At 44.0% G+C, this 18,976-nt stretch overlaps 1 protein-coding gene across 1 annotated transcript in view; it reads left to right on the top strand.

Annotated features, from left to right (window-relative positions):
• Positions 1-2,860: 2,860 nt before the first annotated feature.
• heg1 (heart development protein with EGF-like domains 1) overlaps positions 2,861-18,976 on the top strand; it is a gene marked incomplete at its 5' end in the record, with an annotated part of 32,038 nt that continues 15,922 nt past the window's right edge. The window contains 2 exons of the mRNA XM_083638253.1: positions 2,861-3,341; positions 17,014-18,106. Coding sequence (XP_083494379.1) covers positions 2,861-3,341; positions 17,014-18,106 — 1,574 coding nt within the window. The remainder of the gene's footprint in view (positions 3,342-17,013; positions 18,107-18,976) is intronic.

The raw sequence follows: 18,976 nt of genomic DNA on the forward strand, positions 1-18,976 counted from the left end.
TATTTCTTCAATAAAGTAAAAATTAAAACTGGATTTGTCCTAGACTAAAGGCTCAAACTTCAATTGAAGCATTGCAGTCACAGAAATATGTAGTGTGTATTTATACACTGTGTGTGTGTGTGTGTGTGTGTGTGTGTGTGTGTGTGTGTGTATATACAGTATATATATATATATATATATATATATATATATATATATATATATATATATATGTATATATGCTTTACATGAGAGAGAGATGAAAACTGCAATCATCTACCTCCAATGGTAGATGATTGGAGCAAATAATTCTTGTGCTGTACGGGGTTTGTCCGTACAGGACGGACAAACCCCTGTCCATTTGTCACAATGCATCAATGCATGCACACATTATACACACACACATGCTCAGAGGCACCGTGAAATTTGTCCTCCGCATTTTCCCCATCCTGGCTCGTCCTCTATGGTCAGGCCAGCAGCGGTGGGCAGCTGCAGTGACGTGCCCGGGGACCAACTTCTTCCAACCGCCGCTGGTCAGACGACGTTCTTCTGCATGTTTTTAGTGGGGCTCCATATTGGTGTTATGTTGGGGAAATCCCAGCTGAATACGGGAAGAACATGCAAACTCCACAGAAAGGCCCTTTTCGGGAGATAGCCCACCTGGGCACCAGGCACTGAAGGCATGGGGAGACATACCCCCAGTGCCAACAGCATCTCAGGTGGGAATGGAACCCAGGACCTTCTTGCTGTGAGGCGAGAGTGCGAGGCAAGAACGCTGCCACTGTGCCACCATGCCACCAATCAGTTGTGGAAGAATGAAGAAATAACACCAGCAATTAGGAGAGAATTGTATTAGAGGTCCAAGCAATGTGTGTTTATTGGATAGCATTTTTGATATAATCCAGATATTACACATATTTTCCTTCAACACACAGGATAAGAAAGCTCCTTACCAAGTCACTCCCATCATCCGACACTTGAGTCCCCACTTTAGTATCTCAGGTCTATCCAAATAGAAGTAATATCTGAATAAATTATGATCTTAATACAGACCCAGAGAAAATAATGGTATAAATGAATACAATATACAATATGAACAAACATGGGCAGCTGGCTATGTTTTAAAGGGAGCAAACTTGGAAAGATGATTTGTGTGTGTGTGTGTGTGTGTGTGTGTGTGTGTGTGTGTGTGTGTGTGTGTGTGTGTGTGTGTATATATGTGTTTTGGGGGGGGGGGGGATGCCAAGTAAATTAAAACACATTTCCTGAATCTCAACCCTGGCTTTCCATCTTGGGACCAAAAGATAAATTGTGAGTAAAAAAGGGAGGTGTGGTGTGTGAGAGTGAGAGGAGGGTCATTTCAGTGAGTCTCACTCAAGCTATGAGTAGCCTACAGTAAATATGATGAGATACTTTAAAGTCCCTGGAAACCAAAATCCACAAGAACGTTCTAACTATGTTATTTAGGGTCTTATGTTAGTAATTGTGAGCCTCCGAAATTATTATACATTACTTTCAACCCAAAGCCTTAAAATCGACACTTTTCTACAAGATTCTACAAGGTACTTCCTCATTGAAGAGAGCAGTGCGCGAGGTGCTAAAATGCAGGAGCTTATGACGTCATAAGCTATATATAACCTTTGTACACGCGCGCAACTCGCCCTTCTCCTTTTGTCCGTTCTTTGCCCCCAGTGACAGCGCTCGCTCACAGTGTATGTCTGTCTGCCTCCCACTCTGTGCCGAGCGCTATGCTGCTCGCTCTCGCTCTCTCTCTCTCTCTCTCTCTCTCTCATGAACACACACACACACTTGTGTGTGTGTGTGTGTGTGTGTGTGTGTGTGTGTGTTGACACACGCACTCGATCTCTTCCTCTCTTTCTCCGTTTCCCTCCCCCCCCCCTCTCTCACGCTCTCCGAGAGACAGAAATTTCCCTGCTGCAGACGGGACACGCCCACACAGTCCGCGGGAGAAAATACACTCTAAAAACGAATTGATTCTCATGACTTTTGTCAAGACTGTCAAACCTAAATTTATATACTTTGCGACGTTCATCATTGTTCAAATTTGGCTGGTGGCTTATTAACATAGATTCCTGTGATGTGATTAACTCAAAATGCTAAATAATAATAAAATATTTCTGGTTTCCAGGGACTTTAAGACTTTAACTCATACTTTAAGACGTTAACTCAATTAAGTTCTAATATATGACTTTAACTTCTACCAAAGTCATTTTCTGGTAAGCCATCTATACTCAAAAGTGGCTTTCAGGTAGCCTACTTTAACCACCACTGCTCTTGGCCCTCTTCATGGTTGAAAACCCATTGAAAACCCCCACTTTCCCAGTCCGGTTCGCTACTGTGCAGCTCAACCTGGAATTCTCCGAAGGCACCTGAAGGCAGCATAAACTACTGCATTGATGGAATGGTTGATGAATAGCGGATTGGGTGGGAATTGGAAACCCATATCGGGAAACCACTATCGCTGCTGTGCACCTGAAGGCAGCATAAACTACTGTGTTGATGGTTGAATAGCGGATTGGGTGGGAAACCACATCGCTGCCGTGGGTGCGTGCGTGCGTGCGTGCGTGCGTGCGTGCGTGTGTGTGTGTGTGTGTGTGTGTGTGTGTGTGTGTGTGTGTGTGTGGGAGGAGCCCAGGCGCCTCCGCTGTGATAACAGCTTCTGCTTCAACTTTATCGGCTCTCCCCTCTTGTCGGACAGGACTCAGTGGATCTCTGATGGACTTTTGGAGGGATTCTCTATTCTGACGAGGAGACTCCATTACTAACAACAGCACAGGCGCTCTTCCCATGGTGGCCCTATGCTCTCTACTCGCTCTCTACTCGGACTCTCCCTCTGGCCGTGTTCAGGTCCGGAGACATCATGGAAACGTGGTTTTTGAATCTGTCGGTGCTGCTGCTGGCTATGCCGGGGCAGCTCAGTGCATCGTGGACCCAGACGAACAACCACCACAGCCACGGGGAGACACCGGGGACGGTACCGGGAGGGTATTCGGACTCTGCGGGCACAGATGAACTCAGCACCGGGGAGACACCGGGGACGGTACCGGGAGGGTATTCGGTCTCTGCGGGCACAGATGAACTCAGCCCCGGGGTGAAACCGGGGACGGTACCGGGAGGGTATTCGGACTCTGCGGGCACAGATGAGCTCACCACCGGGGAGACACCGGGGACGCTACCGGGCGGGTATTCGGACTCTGCGGGCACAGGCGAACTCAGCACCGGGGGAAACAAAGTGTTCACCGCCCAGAATTCAGCTCAGTCCAGCCCAGAGAGTTCAGGACACACTGCTGAAACACACGTCTCTGCTGCAGGGAGCCCGGGGGAGAAGACCAGTAACACTGGTAAGCAGTGCTGGAAGAAATATTTTGATCTTGCACCATAGCAATAGGCTAGGCTACCACAGTGTACAAATACTTTGTTACAACTAAGTAAAAGTAGCAATACCACAGTGTACAAACTACAAAGTAGCCTAAAAGTAAACTACAAAGTAGCCTAAAAGTAGCAATACCACAGTGTTCAAATACTTTGTAGTAAAAGTCTTGCATTTAAAATCACAGTACAAAATCAGCATCAAAATATAGGCTACTTTTAAGCAACAAAAGTAAAAGTAGCTAGTAATTAATTGACTTTTGCTACATATAATCATCATCATCATCATCGTCATCATCATCATCATCATCATATATAGAATTATCGATGCATTATGTGTCCATCACTTTAATGTTGCAGCTGTTAAAGGTGGAATTAATTTTAATTACTTTATATAGGCCTACTGCTGGGTAGCTTACCGTATACAAATATATAATACATTAGTTGATTTATAATTTGTATTAATAATAACATCTGCAGCAGTAACTAAAGCTCTAAAATAAATGTAGGGAGGTTTAAAGTACAATATTTCCCTCTGAAATGTAGTGGAGTAGAAGTATGAATGCATGAAATCAAATGCAAATATTCAAGTAAATAAGTATTGTACCTCTAAATTGTACTTAATTAGGCTACAGCAGCTACTTGTTATATTCAGACTGTCAGTAACATCTCAAAAGTGTCTGTCTGCTCACTAAAGTAGAAATGGCTTATTTCTTTAGAGCCATTCCCACCCTTATCAAAATAAACTAGTAGGCTAAGAGGATGCCATACAAAGTAAACATAACAGCAAATCCATAAGTCACACAAGAGGTATTATTATAGGAATGATGGTGATAGATGATATGATGATGATAGTGATACTACAGGAGATAAAAAAAAAGTAAAATAATAATAAATAAATTCAGGCTACAATACAATTATTATATTATTATTATTATTATTATTTTTTTTTGTAGGATCAATCATCTCTTCATCACACAAATGAAACACTTGAATATTAGATTGAAAAGAAACACCCATTAAGTCAGGTGAAGTTTGCCTGATGGTGCCTGCAGGCTGTTGGAGAAATTACTTTCTGGAAATTGCCATTGAGAAGAAATATCTTAACAGGCCGCATGTCAGAATGAGTTCAAATGACTTTCCTCAATCAATAGACATGGTAGCCTACCAGCAGAGACAGGATGTTGAAAGGTAGCCTACCACTAGAGACAGGATGTTGAAAGGAAAAACTAGCATTGCTCATTCTTGCTCCAGTAGTGGTGCAATAGTGTGAACGTGTCTTTATAAGACGACTTACATTCTCACTTCTCTGGTTCTGATATAGAAGACGTAAACACACTTCGCACTACTTTTATTTATGGAATCGTTTACCCAACTTTTCAGCATGACAAATCCTTTCTTTTTTTTTAACTTACAATCACACAGTATACATAGTAAGTAGCATCAAACTGATGAAAGATATAGGGAGAAGGTTATTTTAGGGGGGGGGGGCACAAATTAACGAATTATTTTTGTGTAAAAATATACTTGATTTTTGTTTCAAATCGTGCTTTTTCCCTTTGATCATTGTGTGAAGGTGGTAGTTTACCCTCTTTATTTACGTCTAATCACTTGAAAATATAACTGATTAATCATCAGCAATTATAGTGATAAATAAATTATGATACAAGATACATTGATGAGCGTCTCTCATTTACAAGCTATTACCATTAGGGGGCGTAACGGGTCACTAAATGCAGGGTTCGGTTCCATACAACAGTGGTGTCACAGTTCGGTATGTTTTGGATACAGCAAAAAAGTACAAATGCCAGAGAAATGTCCTTGGTTTTAATTTTTTTTATTTATTTTACGTAAATTATTGATTTATTTTATTATTTTCACAGTCTAGTTTAATTAAGTTTTGATTTCAATAACCACAATGTTTTTTTTTTAACACCTTTCGTCTCTATGACCATGATATCCTTGTAGAAGACTTGCACTGTTCAGCAGTGAAAGAGTAGTTCGGTTTGCAATGAGTATTGAACGTAAAGCCTAACCTAAAAGGTTCGGTACGAATATGCTTATTGTTTCTCCTCTAATTCCCATTCATCATTTGATGTCTTTTCATATCAATCACTGAGTTAAGTGTCATTCCACCACACATTTTAATAAACATACATACACTTTGTCCAGACCAGTACATTACAGTGTCCTGTAATTCATGTTCCTCCTATCATGATCTGAATGTCAAAACTGAGCTCCTCAGCATTCCACTTGTATGGATACTTTTATGCATTTTTTTAATCACGTTTTTTCAACTTTTTCTCACATTTTCTCCCCAACTGTACTTGACCAAATCCCCCTGCTGTCCCGGTCTTTGCTCCACCCCCTCTGCTGATCTGGGGAGAGTTGTAGACTAGCACAATGCTCCTCTGATACATGTGCAGTCACCAGCCCCTTCTTTTCACCTGACAGCGAGGAGTTTCACTGGTAGCGCATGGAAGCATCATGCTATTCCCCCCAGTTCCCCTTCCCCCGAACAGAGGAGGAGGAGGCGCTAGGGCATCGACCAGGACCCATACCCCACCGGCTTCCCACCCGCAGACACGGCCGATTGTGTCTGTAGGAACGTCTGACCAAGCCGGAAGTACCGCTGCCGGGAATTGAACCCGCGGTGGTAGGCGAGTGCTTTTACCTCTACACTACCCAGACCCCCCGTGCATTTCCTCCTTTGACCTGCGGCGTTGTTGTCTCTCCCTCTGTCTCCCTCGCTCTCCATCTCTCTCTCTCTCCCTCTCTCTCTCTGTCTCTCCCTCCCTCTCTCTCTCTCTCTCTCTCTCTCCCTCCCTCCCTCTCTCTCTCTCTCTCTCTCTCTCTCCGCACTGTCACTGCTGCTGAAAGATGCACAGCACAGGTGTACTTACATCAGCGCTCTCTTTACACCCACAACGTAACGTCGTATTGTTGTTTCAATAACGTTAGTCTGTCAGATTTCTTTCTTCTTCTGATGTCATTTGCGGCAGACTTGAATTTCATGTCCAAATTGGGTTTAAGTGATGAGAGCATTTCTGATAGGATGAAGCCTCAGGACAGCATGTTTCAAAGCATGACCACAACTAGTGTTGTGTGACCGCAGGTTTAACAAGTCTAATTTTAGTATTGAAATCCAGAAGAAACCAAAGAGAAAACGTACAAGAACAGGTGGTTACATAAAACTAGAAGTGCACTGCTATGATGTGTGCACATTTTGTGAGTCGGATCAGATCAGGTTTAAAATTTCACGTCTTGTTCCTTGGCCCATTGGCAAATTTCATGAAAATTGGCCCAGTAATTTTTCTGTAATCCTGCTAGTGCTAACAGACAGACAGACAGACAGACAGACAGACAGACAGACAGACAGACAGACAGACTGACACACACACAGACACATGCACACACGCACACACACACACACACACACACACACACACACACACACACACACACACACACACACACACACACACACACACACACACACACACACACACACACACACACACACAGGTTTCCAACTCCCAATCATAGAAGTTGGAAACCCTCATTAGTGTTTTGCTTGCACCTGTGTTTACCCTGCCTTTTTGACACAAAATGGTCCCCGTGAAAAGGGTCTATTGTCATTTTAGGCCTATAGCCTAAAATATTACTGGTATAGACTGGTATATTACTGTATTACTATTACTACTACTACTGTTACTACTAAAAACTATCACCACCTAGGGCTGGGGATATAGCAAAACATTCTATTGATATAAAATATTTCATATCAGTCGATATTGATAATTATTGATATTTGTAATGACCCGTTTTTATTAATAAAAAAAACACGAGAGAAAAAGTTTGCATTTAACCACTTTATTTTGAAACACCTCGTAGCACACGTAGCACGGCTCCATTAACAAGGGTAATTTTTTCATGCAGCCATGCTATCGAACGTCTATCGATTTTTTTTATTGTATTGATTACGTCTCTATCGTGATATATATTGCTATCGTTTTATCACTTAGTCCTACTACCACCACTAACTGCTCTGCTGCTACTGCTCTCATGCAAAATCACGCACGGCCTAAAGCCTTTCTGCCAGCCTAAACCTAAGCCTTAGGTCCTAAGGCCTTTCTGCCAGCCTAAACCTAAGCCTTAGGTCCTAAGGCCTTTCTGCCAGCCTAAACCTAAGCCTTAGGTCCTAAGGCCTTTCTGCCAGACTGACTGTTATGAGGGTGAGCTGAGCTCCCTGCTTTACATTCACACCGAGAGCTGCCCAGCACAACAACACTCTTACTGTTGGCCTGTGAGCAACTCCACTGAAGCAGCTGGAGCTGTCAAGTGCCTTGCTCAAGGGCACAGCTGCTGCCGAGGAAATAAAGAGTGCCCCTCTTTTATTTTCCATTTCTTTTATTCACTCACGCACACAGATTTCACCTAGATTCACATTCCACAGTGTGATCCAGGGATTCAAGCTGGCAATCTTCTGACTGCAAAACCCACTAATTAAGCTGTGAATCACACGCGCACACAGACACACAGACACACACACACACACACACACACACACACACACACACACACACACACACAGCTCAACATTCCGCGTCACGTTTAGCAATGTTTTTGGCCATAAGCAGTCTTTGGCCTGTAAACAATAGAATCTCCCTCATTCTCTTCATAGCATTTGTACATGCTACCATCACCTCTCTCAGATTCAGATTCAAAAGTATTGTCAGTACATGTGCTAAGAGAAACAGGGTGTTGTAACAAAAATAATAGACTTAAAGGATTTTCCTTTTTATTGAAACGAAAATGGATACAAACTGTGCAATAATCACATCAGATAAATGACAGCCAGAGGCGATAAAAAACAAATGTGCTCATATGGCCCTGCTGGCTGCATGGTCAAGTCACGTTAGATGAGAGCTGTGAGGCACACAACTACCAGCGCCCCTGTCTGAGACAATAAATAATGTTGATGCATAATGAATAATGTTTATATATGATTAAAAAATAAATGTAAGAACACACACACACACACACACACACACACAAAGCATTGAAAAACTGATTTGAAAGTCGATTAGCGATCGAACTTTCGCCACTGACATGCTGCTAAGCTGGTGAAGCATAGTGGGTGTGAGAGGGAGACACTGACATGCTGCTAAGCTGGTGAAGCATAGCAGGTGTGAGAGGGAGACACTGACATGCTGCTAAGCTGGTGAAGCATAGTGGGTGTGAGAGGGAGACACTGACATGCTGCTAAGCTTCTGAAGCATAGTGGGTGAGAGAGGGAGACACTGACATGCTGCTCAGCTTCTGAAGCATAGCGGGTGTGAGAGGGAGACACTGACATGCTGCTAAGCTTCTGAAGCATAGTGGGTGAGAGAGGGAGACACTGACATGCTGCTAAGCTGGTGAAGCATAGCGGGTGTGAGAGGGAGACACTGACATGCTGCTAAGCTGGTGAAGCATAGTGGGTGTGAGAGGGAGACACTGACATGCTGCTAAGCTGGTGAAGCATAGCGGGTGTGAGAGGGAGACACTGACATGCTGCTAAGCTGGTGAAGCATAGTGGGTGTGAGAGGGAGACACTGACATGCTGCTAAGCTGGTGAAGCATAGTGGGTGTGAGAGGGAGACACTGACATGCTGCTAAGCTGGTGAAGCATAGTGGGTGAGAGAGGGAGACACTGACATGCTGCTAAGCTTCTGAAGCATAGCGGATATGAGAGGGAGGCAATATTTTTTTTCCCATGATGGCGAAGGCATGACCCGCCCCTCTCTGCCTCTGATTGGCTGACTGTACTCGGCTGCTCCCACCTTCTTTCCAGGCGAGCCAGAAGTATCTCAAACGTGAGCAGCAGGTGCAAAACAATCATTAAATCAACAAGCATGAGATACTTCATTATATGAAGCGTTGCAATAGCAAACCCTATATCTGAGTTATTTAGGCCTACTTAGCCTATTGCACAGACGTGTAATTTTTTCGCAAATTTAATCACATTGTTGCTCTGATTAAGTAGAAGTACAGTTATTTGTGTAAAAAAAAGACTGGTAAAACAGAAGTACTGATTCAGCTTAATTACTCAAGTAAAAGGAAAAAAGTACAGGCTCTGAAATGTACTCAAGTATAAAGAAAAAGGTTTTCTGTGCAAGGTGAATAGAAACTCACATCATATTAATATAATTCAAATACTATTCAACTTAAAAGGTCCCTTCAAAACATATTTTAAGATGCATAAAGACTATACTTTAATATTCTAGTCACTATGACCCACTAGCTCAGAGAGTTGGATTGCTGTCTAGCAGTTTGGAGCTTATGGCTTTGATTCTCAGTGACTTTTGAGGTTGTGGGTTCGATCCTCAGTCAGTTTTTAAGGTCGCCACCAGCCAGAGGAAAGAGTCATTTAAAGCCCTGAGAAAACCTCGCTCAATCAGCCTGACTTGGTGGCACAGAGAGCAGCCTTTCTGCCCGGCAATATTGAGACGTCAGCCACTTTTGCGGTCGTGGGTTTGAGCCTCAGTCAGTTTTGAATGGTGACAGGCAGAGGGAAGAGACAAGAGCGCCTGGAGAAGAGCTGTGAGTGTGAAGGGCAGCTGGTGGTGTGAAGGAATAATACACACAGAGACACTGGGGCCAGAGGTTGTGGGTTTGATTGCCGCTACCTGGAGCTAAGGGGGGGGCTGTTCTCCCCCCCGACCCCTGCAGAGACATGAGCTGAGGGTTATGAGACAGAAAGCCACAGAGAGCTGAAATTTTACTGACATCGGAAGTATGTTTTTGGCGTAAAAATAACTTTTTGAAAAACTGCTCTAGTGTCAGTGTCCATTTCTGTGGATCTGTAGGAGGCGCTGTGTCGCTCTGTATATCTGCCTGTAGGAGGCGCTACGCTGGTGATGTTAAAGACTGGGCAGTGCTGTAATATGTCTCCTCCATCGGGAATCGAACCAACAGACTACCTGTCAGACAGAGATAGTGACACAGCCGCTCAGCCGATTGCGCTATGAGCTGTTGGGAGTTATGCTGTGTTCACACAGACACAGGGAACCTACGCCTTGCCTTGCCTTGCCTTGCCTCAACCCAACGCCTACGCCTGCAGACCTTGAGCTGGGCGTGAACCGATCACACCGCACGCCTTTGCACGCTGAACCTGGAGCCGAGTCACAAGCGCCTCTCCTCTCTCCCGGCTGTATTTTTTCACGTGTGGTCCCGAATTATCATGTGTAGGTAAAATAAATCTGATAGCCTATATTTAATGTTCTATTGATGCTGGATATGTATAACCAGGTCTGACTATAGTCGGACATTTTAGAGAGGTGATCTTGCAAGAATATGTGCTGGCACTAGGGCTGTGGCGATTCACTTATCTCCCGATTCGATACTATCACGATTCTTGGGTGCCGATTCGATTTATATTGCGATTCTTAAGTATTGCGATTCTACGATTATTGCGATTCGATATTACGATTTATTGCGATTTTTGTTTATTTTTTTCTTTTCTTTTTTCAGTTTGTTTGCTTTTTTACACTAGATTAGAACATGGGAAAAGTTGAATCATACACTAGAGACTGTATATTATATATCATGAGTAGGGCTGGGCGATATAGTTAAAAACAGGGGCGGACTGGGATCATAATTCAGGCCAGGCATTAGATACCAAGCAGGCCAGGCCGATATGGGCCAACGCGCGTGAAATTTGGGCCGTTTGAAGCCAGATTTGGGCCGTTTGAAGTCCAATTTTACAATGAGATGCACCCACTTTAACCCTGAAGTGTAATTATTACTTCAGACTAACTAATAAAGTAATAAAACCACTAGTAAACCAGTAGGCGGCGCCTGGCCTGCTGTTCAGTGAGTGGCCTGACTGCAAGCACCCAAAAAAAAAAAAAAAAAAAAAAAAATTTTTTATTTGCGATTATCGATTCTGGAATAAAAGATCGATCCAAAAAATCGTGACATTAAAAATCGCGATACTTAGGTGAATCGATTTTTTCCCCCACCCCTAGCTGGCACAACAACATTGTCCATCTTGCTTCTTCGGTCGCTATTCTCTCATGAAGAGAGAGAGTTGACTTTGCCATTTCCCATGGATATTGTCGCGTTTTTCTTTCGTGGCTTGACAGAAGAAGCCTGCCTGCAGGCGCCTAGTCGGCTTGAAAATAGAACTCACGCCTAAATGATAAAATCGGCAAGGCACACACGCAGGGTTCACGCTCAGGCGGCCGGTGTACACAGCCTCGTTGACTAAAACGGACGTCTATTTAAAAGCGTGGGTAAAGGCAAGGCATAGGCAAGGCTTGGGTCCCCGGTAGGGCTGTGCGATTTTGCCTAAAACTAAAATTGACGATTTTTTCTCTCAAAACTCGATTTTCGATTTCGATTTCGATTTATTATACTATTATACTTCTCTAAACATTTGTTGCCCTGCAGAGCTCTTTTCCCCCCTTTTTTCCATAATTGACAATTTACGCTTTTACTCTGAAGGTAGAACAACTCAACTTCCTGTTTTAGCTTGCCGCTGCTATGCTTAACTTCCTGGCTGTTGCTTGCTAACTTGACACTGGTGGATTTGCGTGTTCCTCCGTGAGATAATTATATTAGTGTCTAAGCGACCACCCGTGCTCGGAGTTATATCTGTACTAGAATAACACAAAGTCACAACAGGAATGCGTGGAACTGCGATAGCAGTTAGGGGGAAATTCAGACACACAGGGACAGGTGAGTCAGCTGAGGCAGCCATGAATACAGCCAATCTATCAGTACTCGGTGGCCTCACGTGTTGTTTTGTTATTATGTGAACTGGCAACGTTTCATCGTCCGGTGATAATGTCTGTGTTCGTGTGCGCGCGTGAGTGTGTTGTGGCAATCGTTATCTTGTAGGCTACAGCCTGCAGTGCAACAAGCTGCTTTTTGGTCGGAGGTGTTGAAATAAGTCCATTGTGCTGCTGTTTTTAGTAGCCAGTATCACAGCCTCTAGAGAGACTTTACACAAGTAGCAGCATGCGTACATGAGAGAGAGCCGCCCCGCGTAACGTACTTACCCTAGTTAAAGTGAAAATTTAAAAAAAAAAAAACGATTTTACGATTTTCATTTTTTTAACATCGTCCTAACTAATTAATTCGATTACGATTCAAAATCGATTAATCGCACAGCCCTAGTCCCCGGTGTGAACTAAGCCTAGCTTCTGATTTCTACACACTGTATTCACACTGACAATAACACAGCGCATAAAGAGTGAGACAGGTGAGATTTGTACCAGTGAGTTGAGCTAGAGTCAGGGACTGACTAGTCTCCTTCATCAGCTTATTTCTATCAGTGTTCAAACTACTGGTGATGATAAAGAAGGATCACTGCTGCAGCTTATAATGTGAGTACTTTTTAAGAAATTGTCTGAGGCTGGGATTGAACCAACAACCTTTACATATCACACAACATTCACATGTTTATCTGAGTGAGCTATAACCCACTTTCTCTTATGCATTATTTAGTCAACCTCATCCTGATTTTATTTAGTCAAGTTTTCGTTGACTAAGTGTCTAAGTATTTTCATCTCATCTTAGTCAAAGAAAACCGTAACTATTCATTTGAATTTCCAAACTTATTGTAAAGATATATTAATCTGTTATTCTGGAATTGTTTTAAGGTTTGAATGTGCAATACAGACACAGATGTTTAACTTCTTCTTGTCTTCTGATTGGATCTCTTCCCAATTCGTCCCTCCCTAACATTTTTAGTCTAGTTTTCACCAGTGAAAATAGGTAGTCGACTAACATTTTTCCTCATAGTTTTTTCCTCATAGTTTTCGTCTACGAAATCAACACTGCTATGGATGCATGTCTCCACCTAGTGGTGCACTCCTCTTCCAAACTCACACACACTTTTCCACAACTCCACCATGTATCTGAAACAATGTTTACTTACTGTCAATCTCATCAAAGTTTCTGAAGACCATCTCCACGTGATCCCACTCCATAAAGCTGCATTTCCCAATCAAGGGCTGGGCAAACACCACATACTGATACACATTTCAATTCAAATACATGTCACTCTTGTGTTAGAATGAGTAAATGGGCATTGACACTGTTTTTATATAACCCTTGATCAATTCTCATTAATCTTTTATCTTTTCTTTTTTATTTGTCTGTAGGCTACATACGTGCACTGCCAAGAGTAGCGGCCGCATTAGAAAACCAGAGACCAGACTATATCAAAAACATAAACACACAGTGGCGTCTTTCATGCATGCTAGCAAGCGAAACTGCTGTCTGTCTGACCACAGACTGTAGAAAGAGACGCAGCCAAGCGAATGTGATTGGATGAACGTTTGACGCTAGGCCAATCACAGGCAGAGAGGGTGCCTCCAGCCTTCGCCATCATCCGAAAGAAAATATCGCGAGAGGGAGACACTGACAGAGCTCGTGTTCATGTGGAGAGCAGAGAGATCAACAACAGAGGATCTGATTGGGAGGGTCCATTACCCGGTGCCAACAGCACCTTCCAGTCTGAGTCTGGTTGCTTGGACTGAATCCAGAGAAAGCAGACAGACAGACAAACAGAGAGACACACACGTCACACACACACACACACACACACACACACACACACACACACACACACACACACACACACACACACACACACACACACACACACACACACACACACACACACACAGATAGAGAGAGAGAGAGAGAGAGAGGAGAGAGAGACACTGACTGACTGACATATAGACAGAGAGAGACAGACAGACAGACAGAGAGAGAGAGAGAGAGAGGAGAAAGAGACACTGACTGACTGACATATAGACAGAGAGAGACAGACAGACAGACAGACAGACAGAGAGAGAGAGAGACACTGACAGACAGACAGAGAGATAGAGGAGAGAGAGACACTGACTGACTGACATATAGACAGAGAGAGACAGACAGACAGACAGACAGAGAGAGAGAGAGAGAGAGAGAGAGAGAGAGACACTGACAGACAGACAGAGAGATAGAGGAGAGAGAGACACTGACTGACTGACATATAGACAGAGAGAGACAGACAGACAGACAGACAGACAGAGAGAGAGAGAGAGAGAGAGAGAGAGACACTGACTGACTGACATATAGACAGAGAGAGACAGACAGACAGACAGAGAGAGAGAGGAGAGAGAGACACTGACTGACTGACATACTGTATAGACAGAGAGAGACAGACAGACAGACAGACAGAGAGAGAGAGAGAGAGACACTGACAGAGATAGAGAGAGATTCAGAGGCAGTGAGGGAGAGAGTTCTCTCACTCCCTGTGGACACTGACAGGCTGTTCAGATGAACTCTCCCCTCCACTGATGTAAATGTTATAATCATGTCTACTTGTTGTCACCTCCTCCCTCTTCCTCCAGCCTGGGCTGGATTAGTCTCCATTGTTGCGAGGTTATTTAAAAAGACAAATTGTCATTGTTCTTTATGACTTTGATGAAGACGCACATTAGTCAATAAAAGTTTATTATACACTTGATCCGTGCGCTCCAGTATCTGACTGTTATCTGAAGTCTCTCCTCTCCCCTCCAGTGGTTTGTGTTTATATGGTTAAACTGGCACTAAAGGCACTAAGCTAAGACTCTATGCACTTTGTTGTACATTGTTTCATCTCATTGGTCAAATTGTGTGACTTTTTGCCTTTTTAGGGCGATGTTTCCTTCCTCAGTTGCACAGATACCGTGATGTATCGTAGAGGATCAATAGTATATTGCAATGTAGCGAGTATCACAGAATCACTGTATCATGATACCATCATCGTTATCGTGCACAATGTATCGTGATAGTCTAGCGTGAGTTATTCTGTGATTCCCTTCCCAACCCTAAGAGCTAGGGGTGGGACTACACACACACTACACTACACACACACACACACACACACACACACACACACACACACACACACACACACACACACACACACACACACACACACACACACACACACACACACACACACACACACACACACACACACACACACACACACACAGATGCACACAGAAACACCCACACCCTATCCCCAGAGCCCGACTGACTCTGGGTGAGGTTCATGTCTCACACACACTTCAGTTCATATCAAACAAATGTCTTGTAAGGCTGTCGTGGAGCGAGACGACGACGACGACCAAACTAAGAAAACAAAGCTGGTTATGTAATCTATAATGGAATGATTAAAAGATGATTTATAATATTATGATACTGAAGCTGCAGCCCTATGTACATAATGACAGTGGGTCTTAGACAAAGTTTAAAGCAAAATGTTGCTTTTTCCATTTCACGTCTCTTGGCACCATACAATTTAGCAATATTCCACACAAACAATGAGCCAGGGTGCAAACTCTCCACGCACAATGGACATGAATAGTTATCTGGACGCCCACGACCACAGTGAGCGTTTGCTAGCAGGGCCTTGTGCTGCTCGCTCAGCTTTAGGAAGGAAATGGCCCATTCCCAACAGTCACTGTTGCCTCCATATTTAGGCCTCGGGCCTTTGTTAGGGTAGACGGCCTGGCTGACAATGGTTCTCCACCCAAAATCATTACATCCGCAGCAAACTACTTCTGACAGCATCTTCCCCCTCCTGCAGCAGTCCATATAGGCCAGTCACAGCCTGGTGGGCTCCCTCTAGTGGCCACATGTTGCATTGACTCCCTGTACATTTACCCTGCTTCTGCAATCTACACAGACACCAAAGAAAGACATTCATCATTTCACATGAAATACTCTGGTTTAAAATGATTTTATTTAAAACTCAAGTAACTTGTAACTTGTATTGGAAAACATAACTTAATACAATGCCAATTGTTGAAAACATATTGAGCTATATTGTTCTGTATTACCTAATGGGCCATGGTGACCTGTCTGTTCAATTATTATTATCTGTGTTCTACTCAAACAAAAAACACAAAAATAAAGTAAAAAAAAAAAAACTAAAGTAGCTTGAAAGCTTCTGCAAAAAAGAAGAAGGGAAAAAAACGACCAGCAGGACCAGTGAGTTTGACTAGAAATCAGTCAAATTGATTTAATGTGAAGCAGAAATAACAGACCTCAGAATGTGTTCACCGGTCAATCAGACTTGATCTGTGTATTATGTAAGGGATAATCAGACTTGATCTGTGTATTATGTAAGGGATAATCAGACTTGATCTGTGTATGATGTAAAGGATAATCAGCTCCTAGGTGTGTGTTAAACCATTTTAATGTACGACGTGGAGACGAAGAATCACCCGAGGCCACAGGTGGAGGGAGGGTGGTTGCCTTGGGCAGCCGACTAATACCTGGAACAATCGTTAGCATCCCGTTAGCTTCTCATGCAATGGAAACGTTGTTTGCTGTTCCAGTAAATAGGACGAACCTTGGATACGAGCCTGTATGGTGCAGGGAAGCTAGTCCGCTCAGATCCTAGAAGCTGAGATAGCGAGTTGAATAACGTTAGCTGTGCTGTTTGATTAAACAGCTGTGCAGGTCGGGTAGCGGATGAATTTATGTGATTAGATTTGAGCCAGACTACAACTGAGGGTTACACTTGTTTTATACACACACCTGCCAGCCAATCAGAAACGAGCATTCACCAGACCATGGTATAATATTTATTGTTTACTTTTTCCACAGCCACTGAGCAAACCCACACCCTCACAGAAGCAAGCCGCTGGTCACTGGAGAAGACAGCCGTCCCGTCCACCGAGAATCTCATGTCCACCATCGTGACCACCACTGAGGCCAGCAGCACCGACTGGGAGGACCTCCCCACCCCAGACCTCTCCCCTGCCCTCTTCCTGGAGCCCAGGCCCTGGACGGTGCCCCGGGACAGCCCCGACAGCACCCTACGACTGGGGGATGCCGCAGACTCTGCCTCAGCCTCTGGGACGGCCCAGGGGATCCCCGTCCAAACGGGCAGTACCTACATCTCCACCACCCTGAGTCGAGCCGGGGAGAGGACCCTGCTGTCCGTCACCTCCTCCGCCTCTGGCAATAGCACCTCCTCTCTTTTTACAGAGGACTCCAATTCCCATCAGCCCCCGTCAACCCGGGGTATCCCGGTTGCCGGCACAGAATCTGAGGACTATAATGATAGCCACGCCTCCACCAGGGCTGACGATAGGGATACGACGCGTTTAGACCGGCATCTCACGCACTCCTTCAGAGGAACATTTTCTGAGCCTGAGACAGAGAGTCCAGGCGTGTCTAGGGGAACCCAGACGTTAACGGGACAGCCTAACATCACCCAGCATCAACCCACCTCCTCGTCGGAAAGGACTCCCAATTCAACCCCACCTCTCACAGTGACGGGCCACAGTACTGACCGATCGGAGGTCTCTGTTTCATCCACACCCCGTGTCATTTCACCAGAGAGTGGTCCTACCAATATCTCAGGGACAATCCAGGGTTCGGACTCCAGCGTTGGGACCTCCACCGATGGGACCTCCACCGATGGGACCTCCACCGAGTCTTTTACTGGAGCTCAGAACTCCAGCAGCCAGAACCTGGGAGGAACAGAAGTGGTGTCATCCCTGACCGGATCAGAGCCCAGCACAGGACTGGGTCTGACCACAGCACCCACTACGGTCAGAACCAGCGTGACGGACCAGGATGATTCTCTGACCAGGTTCCTGTCTGGTCAGCCCCCCTTCACCCCCAAGACAGACAGGCCAGTGCAGGCTACCGAGGTCCTCGTCACCACCACGCCTGTCACCGTTACACACAGGTACCTTTAGACATCGATTTAGAATGGAGTCTAGTACAGATGTAACTCTTAACACTTAACTTTGTTGAGTAATAGCAGGTCACCAACATTATCTAAATGAAAATGTGTGACATTTACTAATAAATAAATCAACTTGTCTATTTTTTCTATTTTGCCTGTAGATTCATACATTTTAAAAATGGAATATTAATATTAACTCAATATAGCTGATATAGCTGGCTACATCAGCTATTTTGAGTTAATGAAATAGTTGCATAGTATACCTTTAACGCTTTAGCCAGACAAGCTAACGCGTTAGCAATGCTATAGCATCTGGCCCTGCTGTCCTTGCGTCCACATGCCTGTGCTGAATGTCAGTCCAGTGGTTACATTATATGCCAGTTTTATCTGACACAGCCTACATACAACAATATTTTCATTTACTGGATCAAAATACTGCCAAATTACACTGTTTCTTTTTATGAGATGCCATCTTCCTTCCACTCCTTTGACTGTCAATCGTCCACACTACCACTAACTACACATGGCTGCTTTGTTTACATCCACACTACCACTAACTACACATGGCTGCTTTGTTTACATCACACTACCACTAACTACACATGGCTGCTTTGTTTACATCACACTACCACTAACTACACATGGCTGCTTTGTTTACATCACACTACCACTAACTACACATGGCTGCTTTGTTTACATCACACTACCACTAACTACACATGGCTGCTTTGTTTACATCACACTACCAATAACTACACATGGCTGCTTTGTTTACATCACACTACCACTAACTACACATGGCTGCTTTGTTTACATCACACTACCAATAACTACACATGGCTGCTTTGTTTACATCCACACTACCAATAA

Source organism: Poromitra crassiceps (genome assembly GCF_964638095.1).
Source record: "Poromitra crassiceps genome assembly, chromosome: 6".
NCBI classification, from domain to species: Eukaryota; Metazoa; Chordata; class Actinopteri; order Beryciformes; family Melamphaidae; genus Poromitra; species Poromitra crassiceps.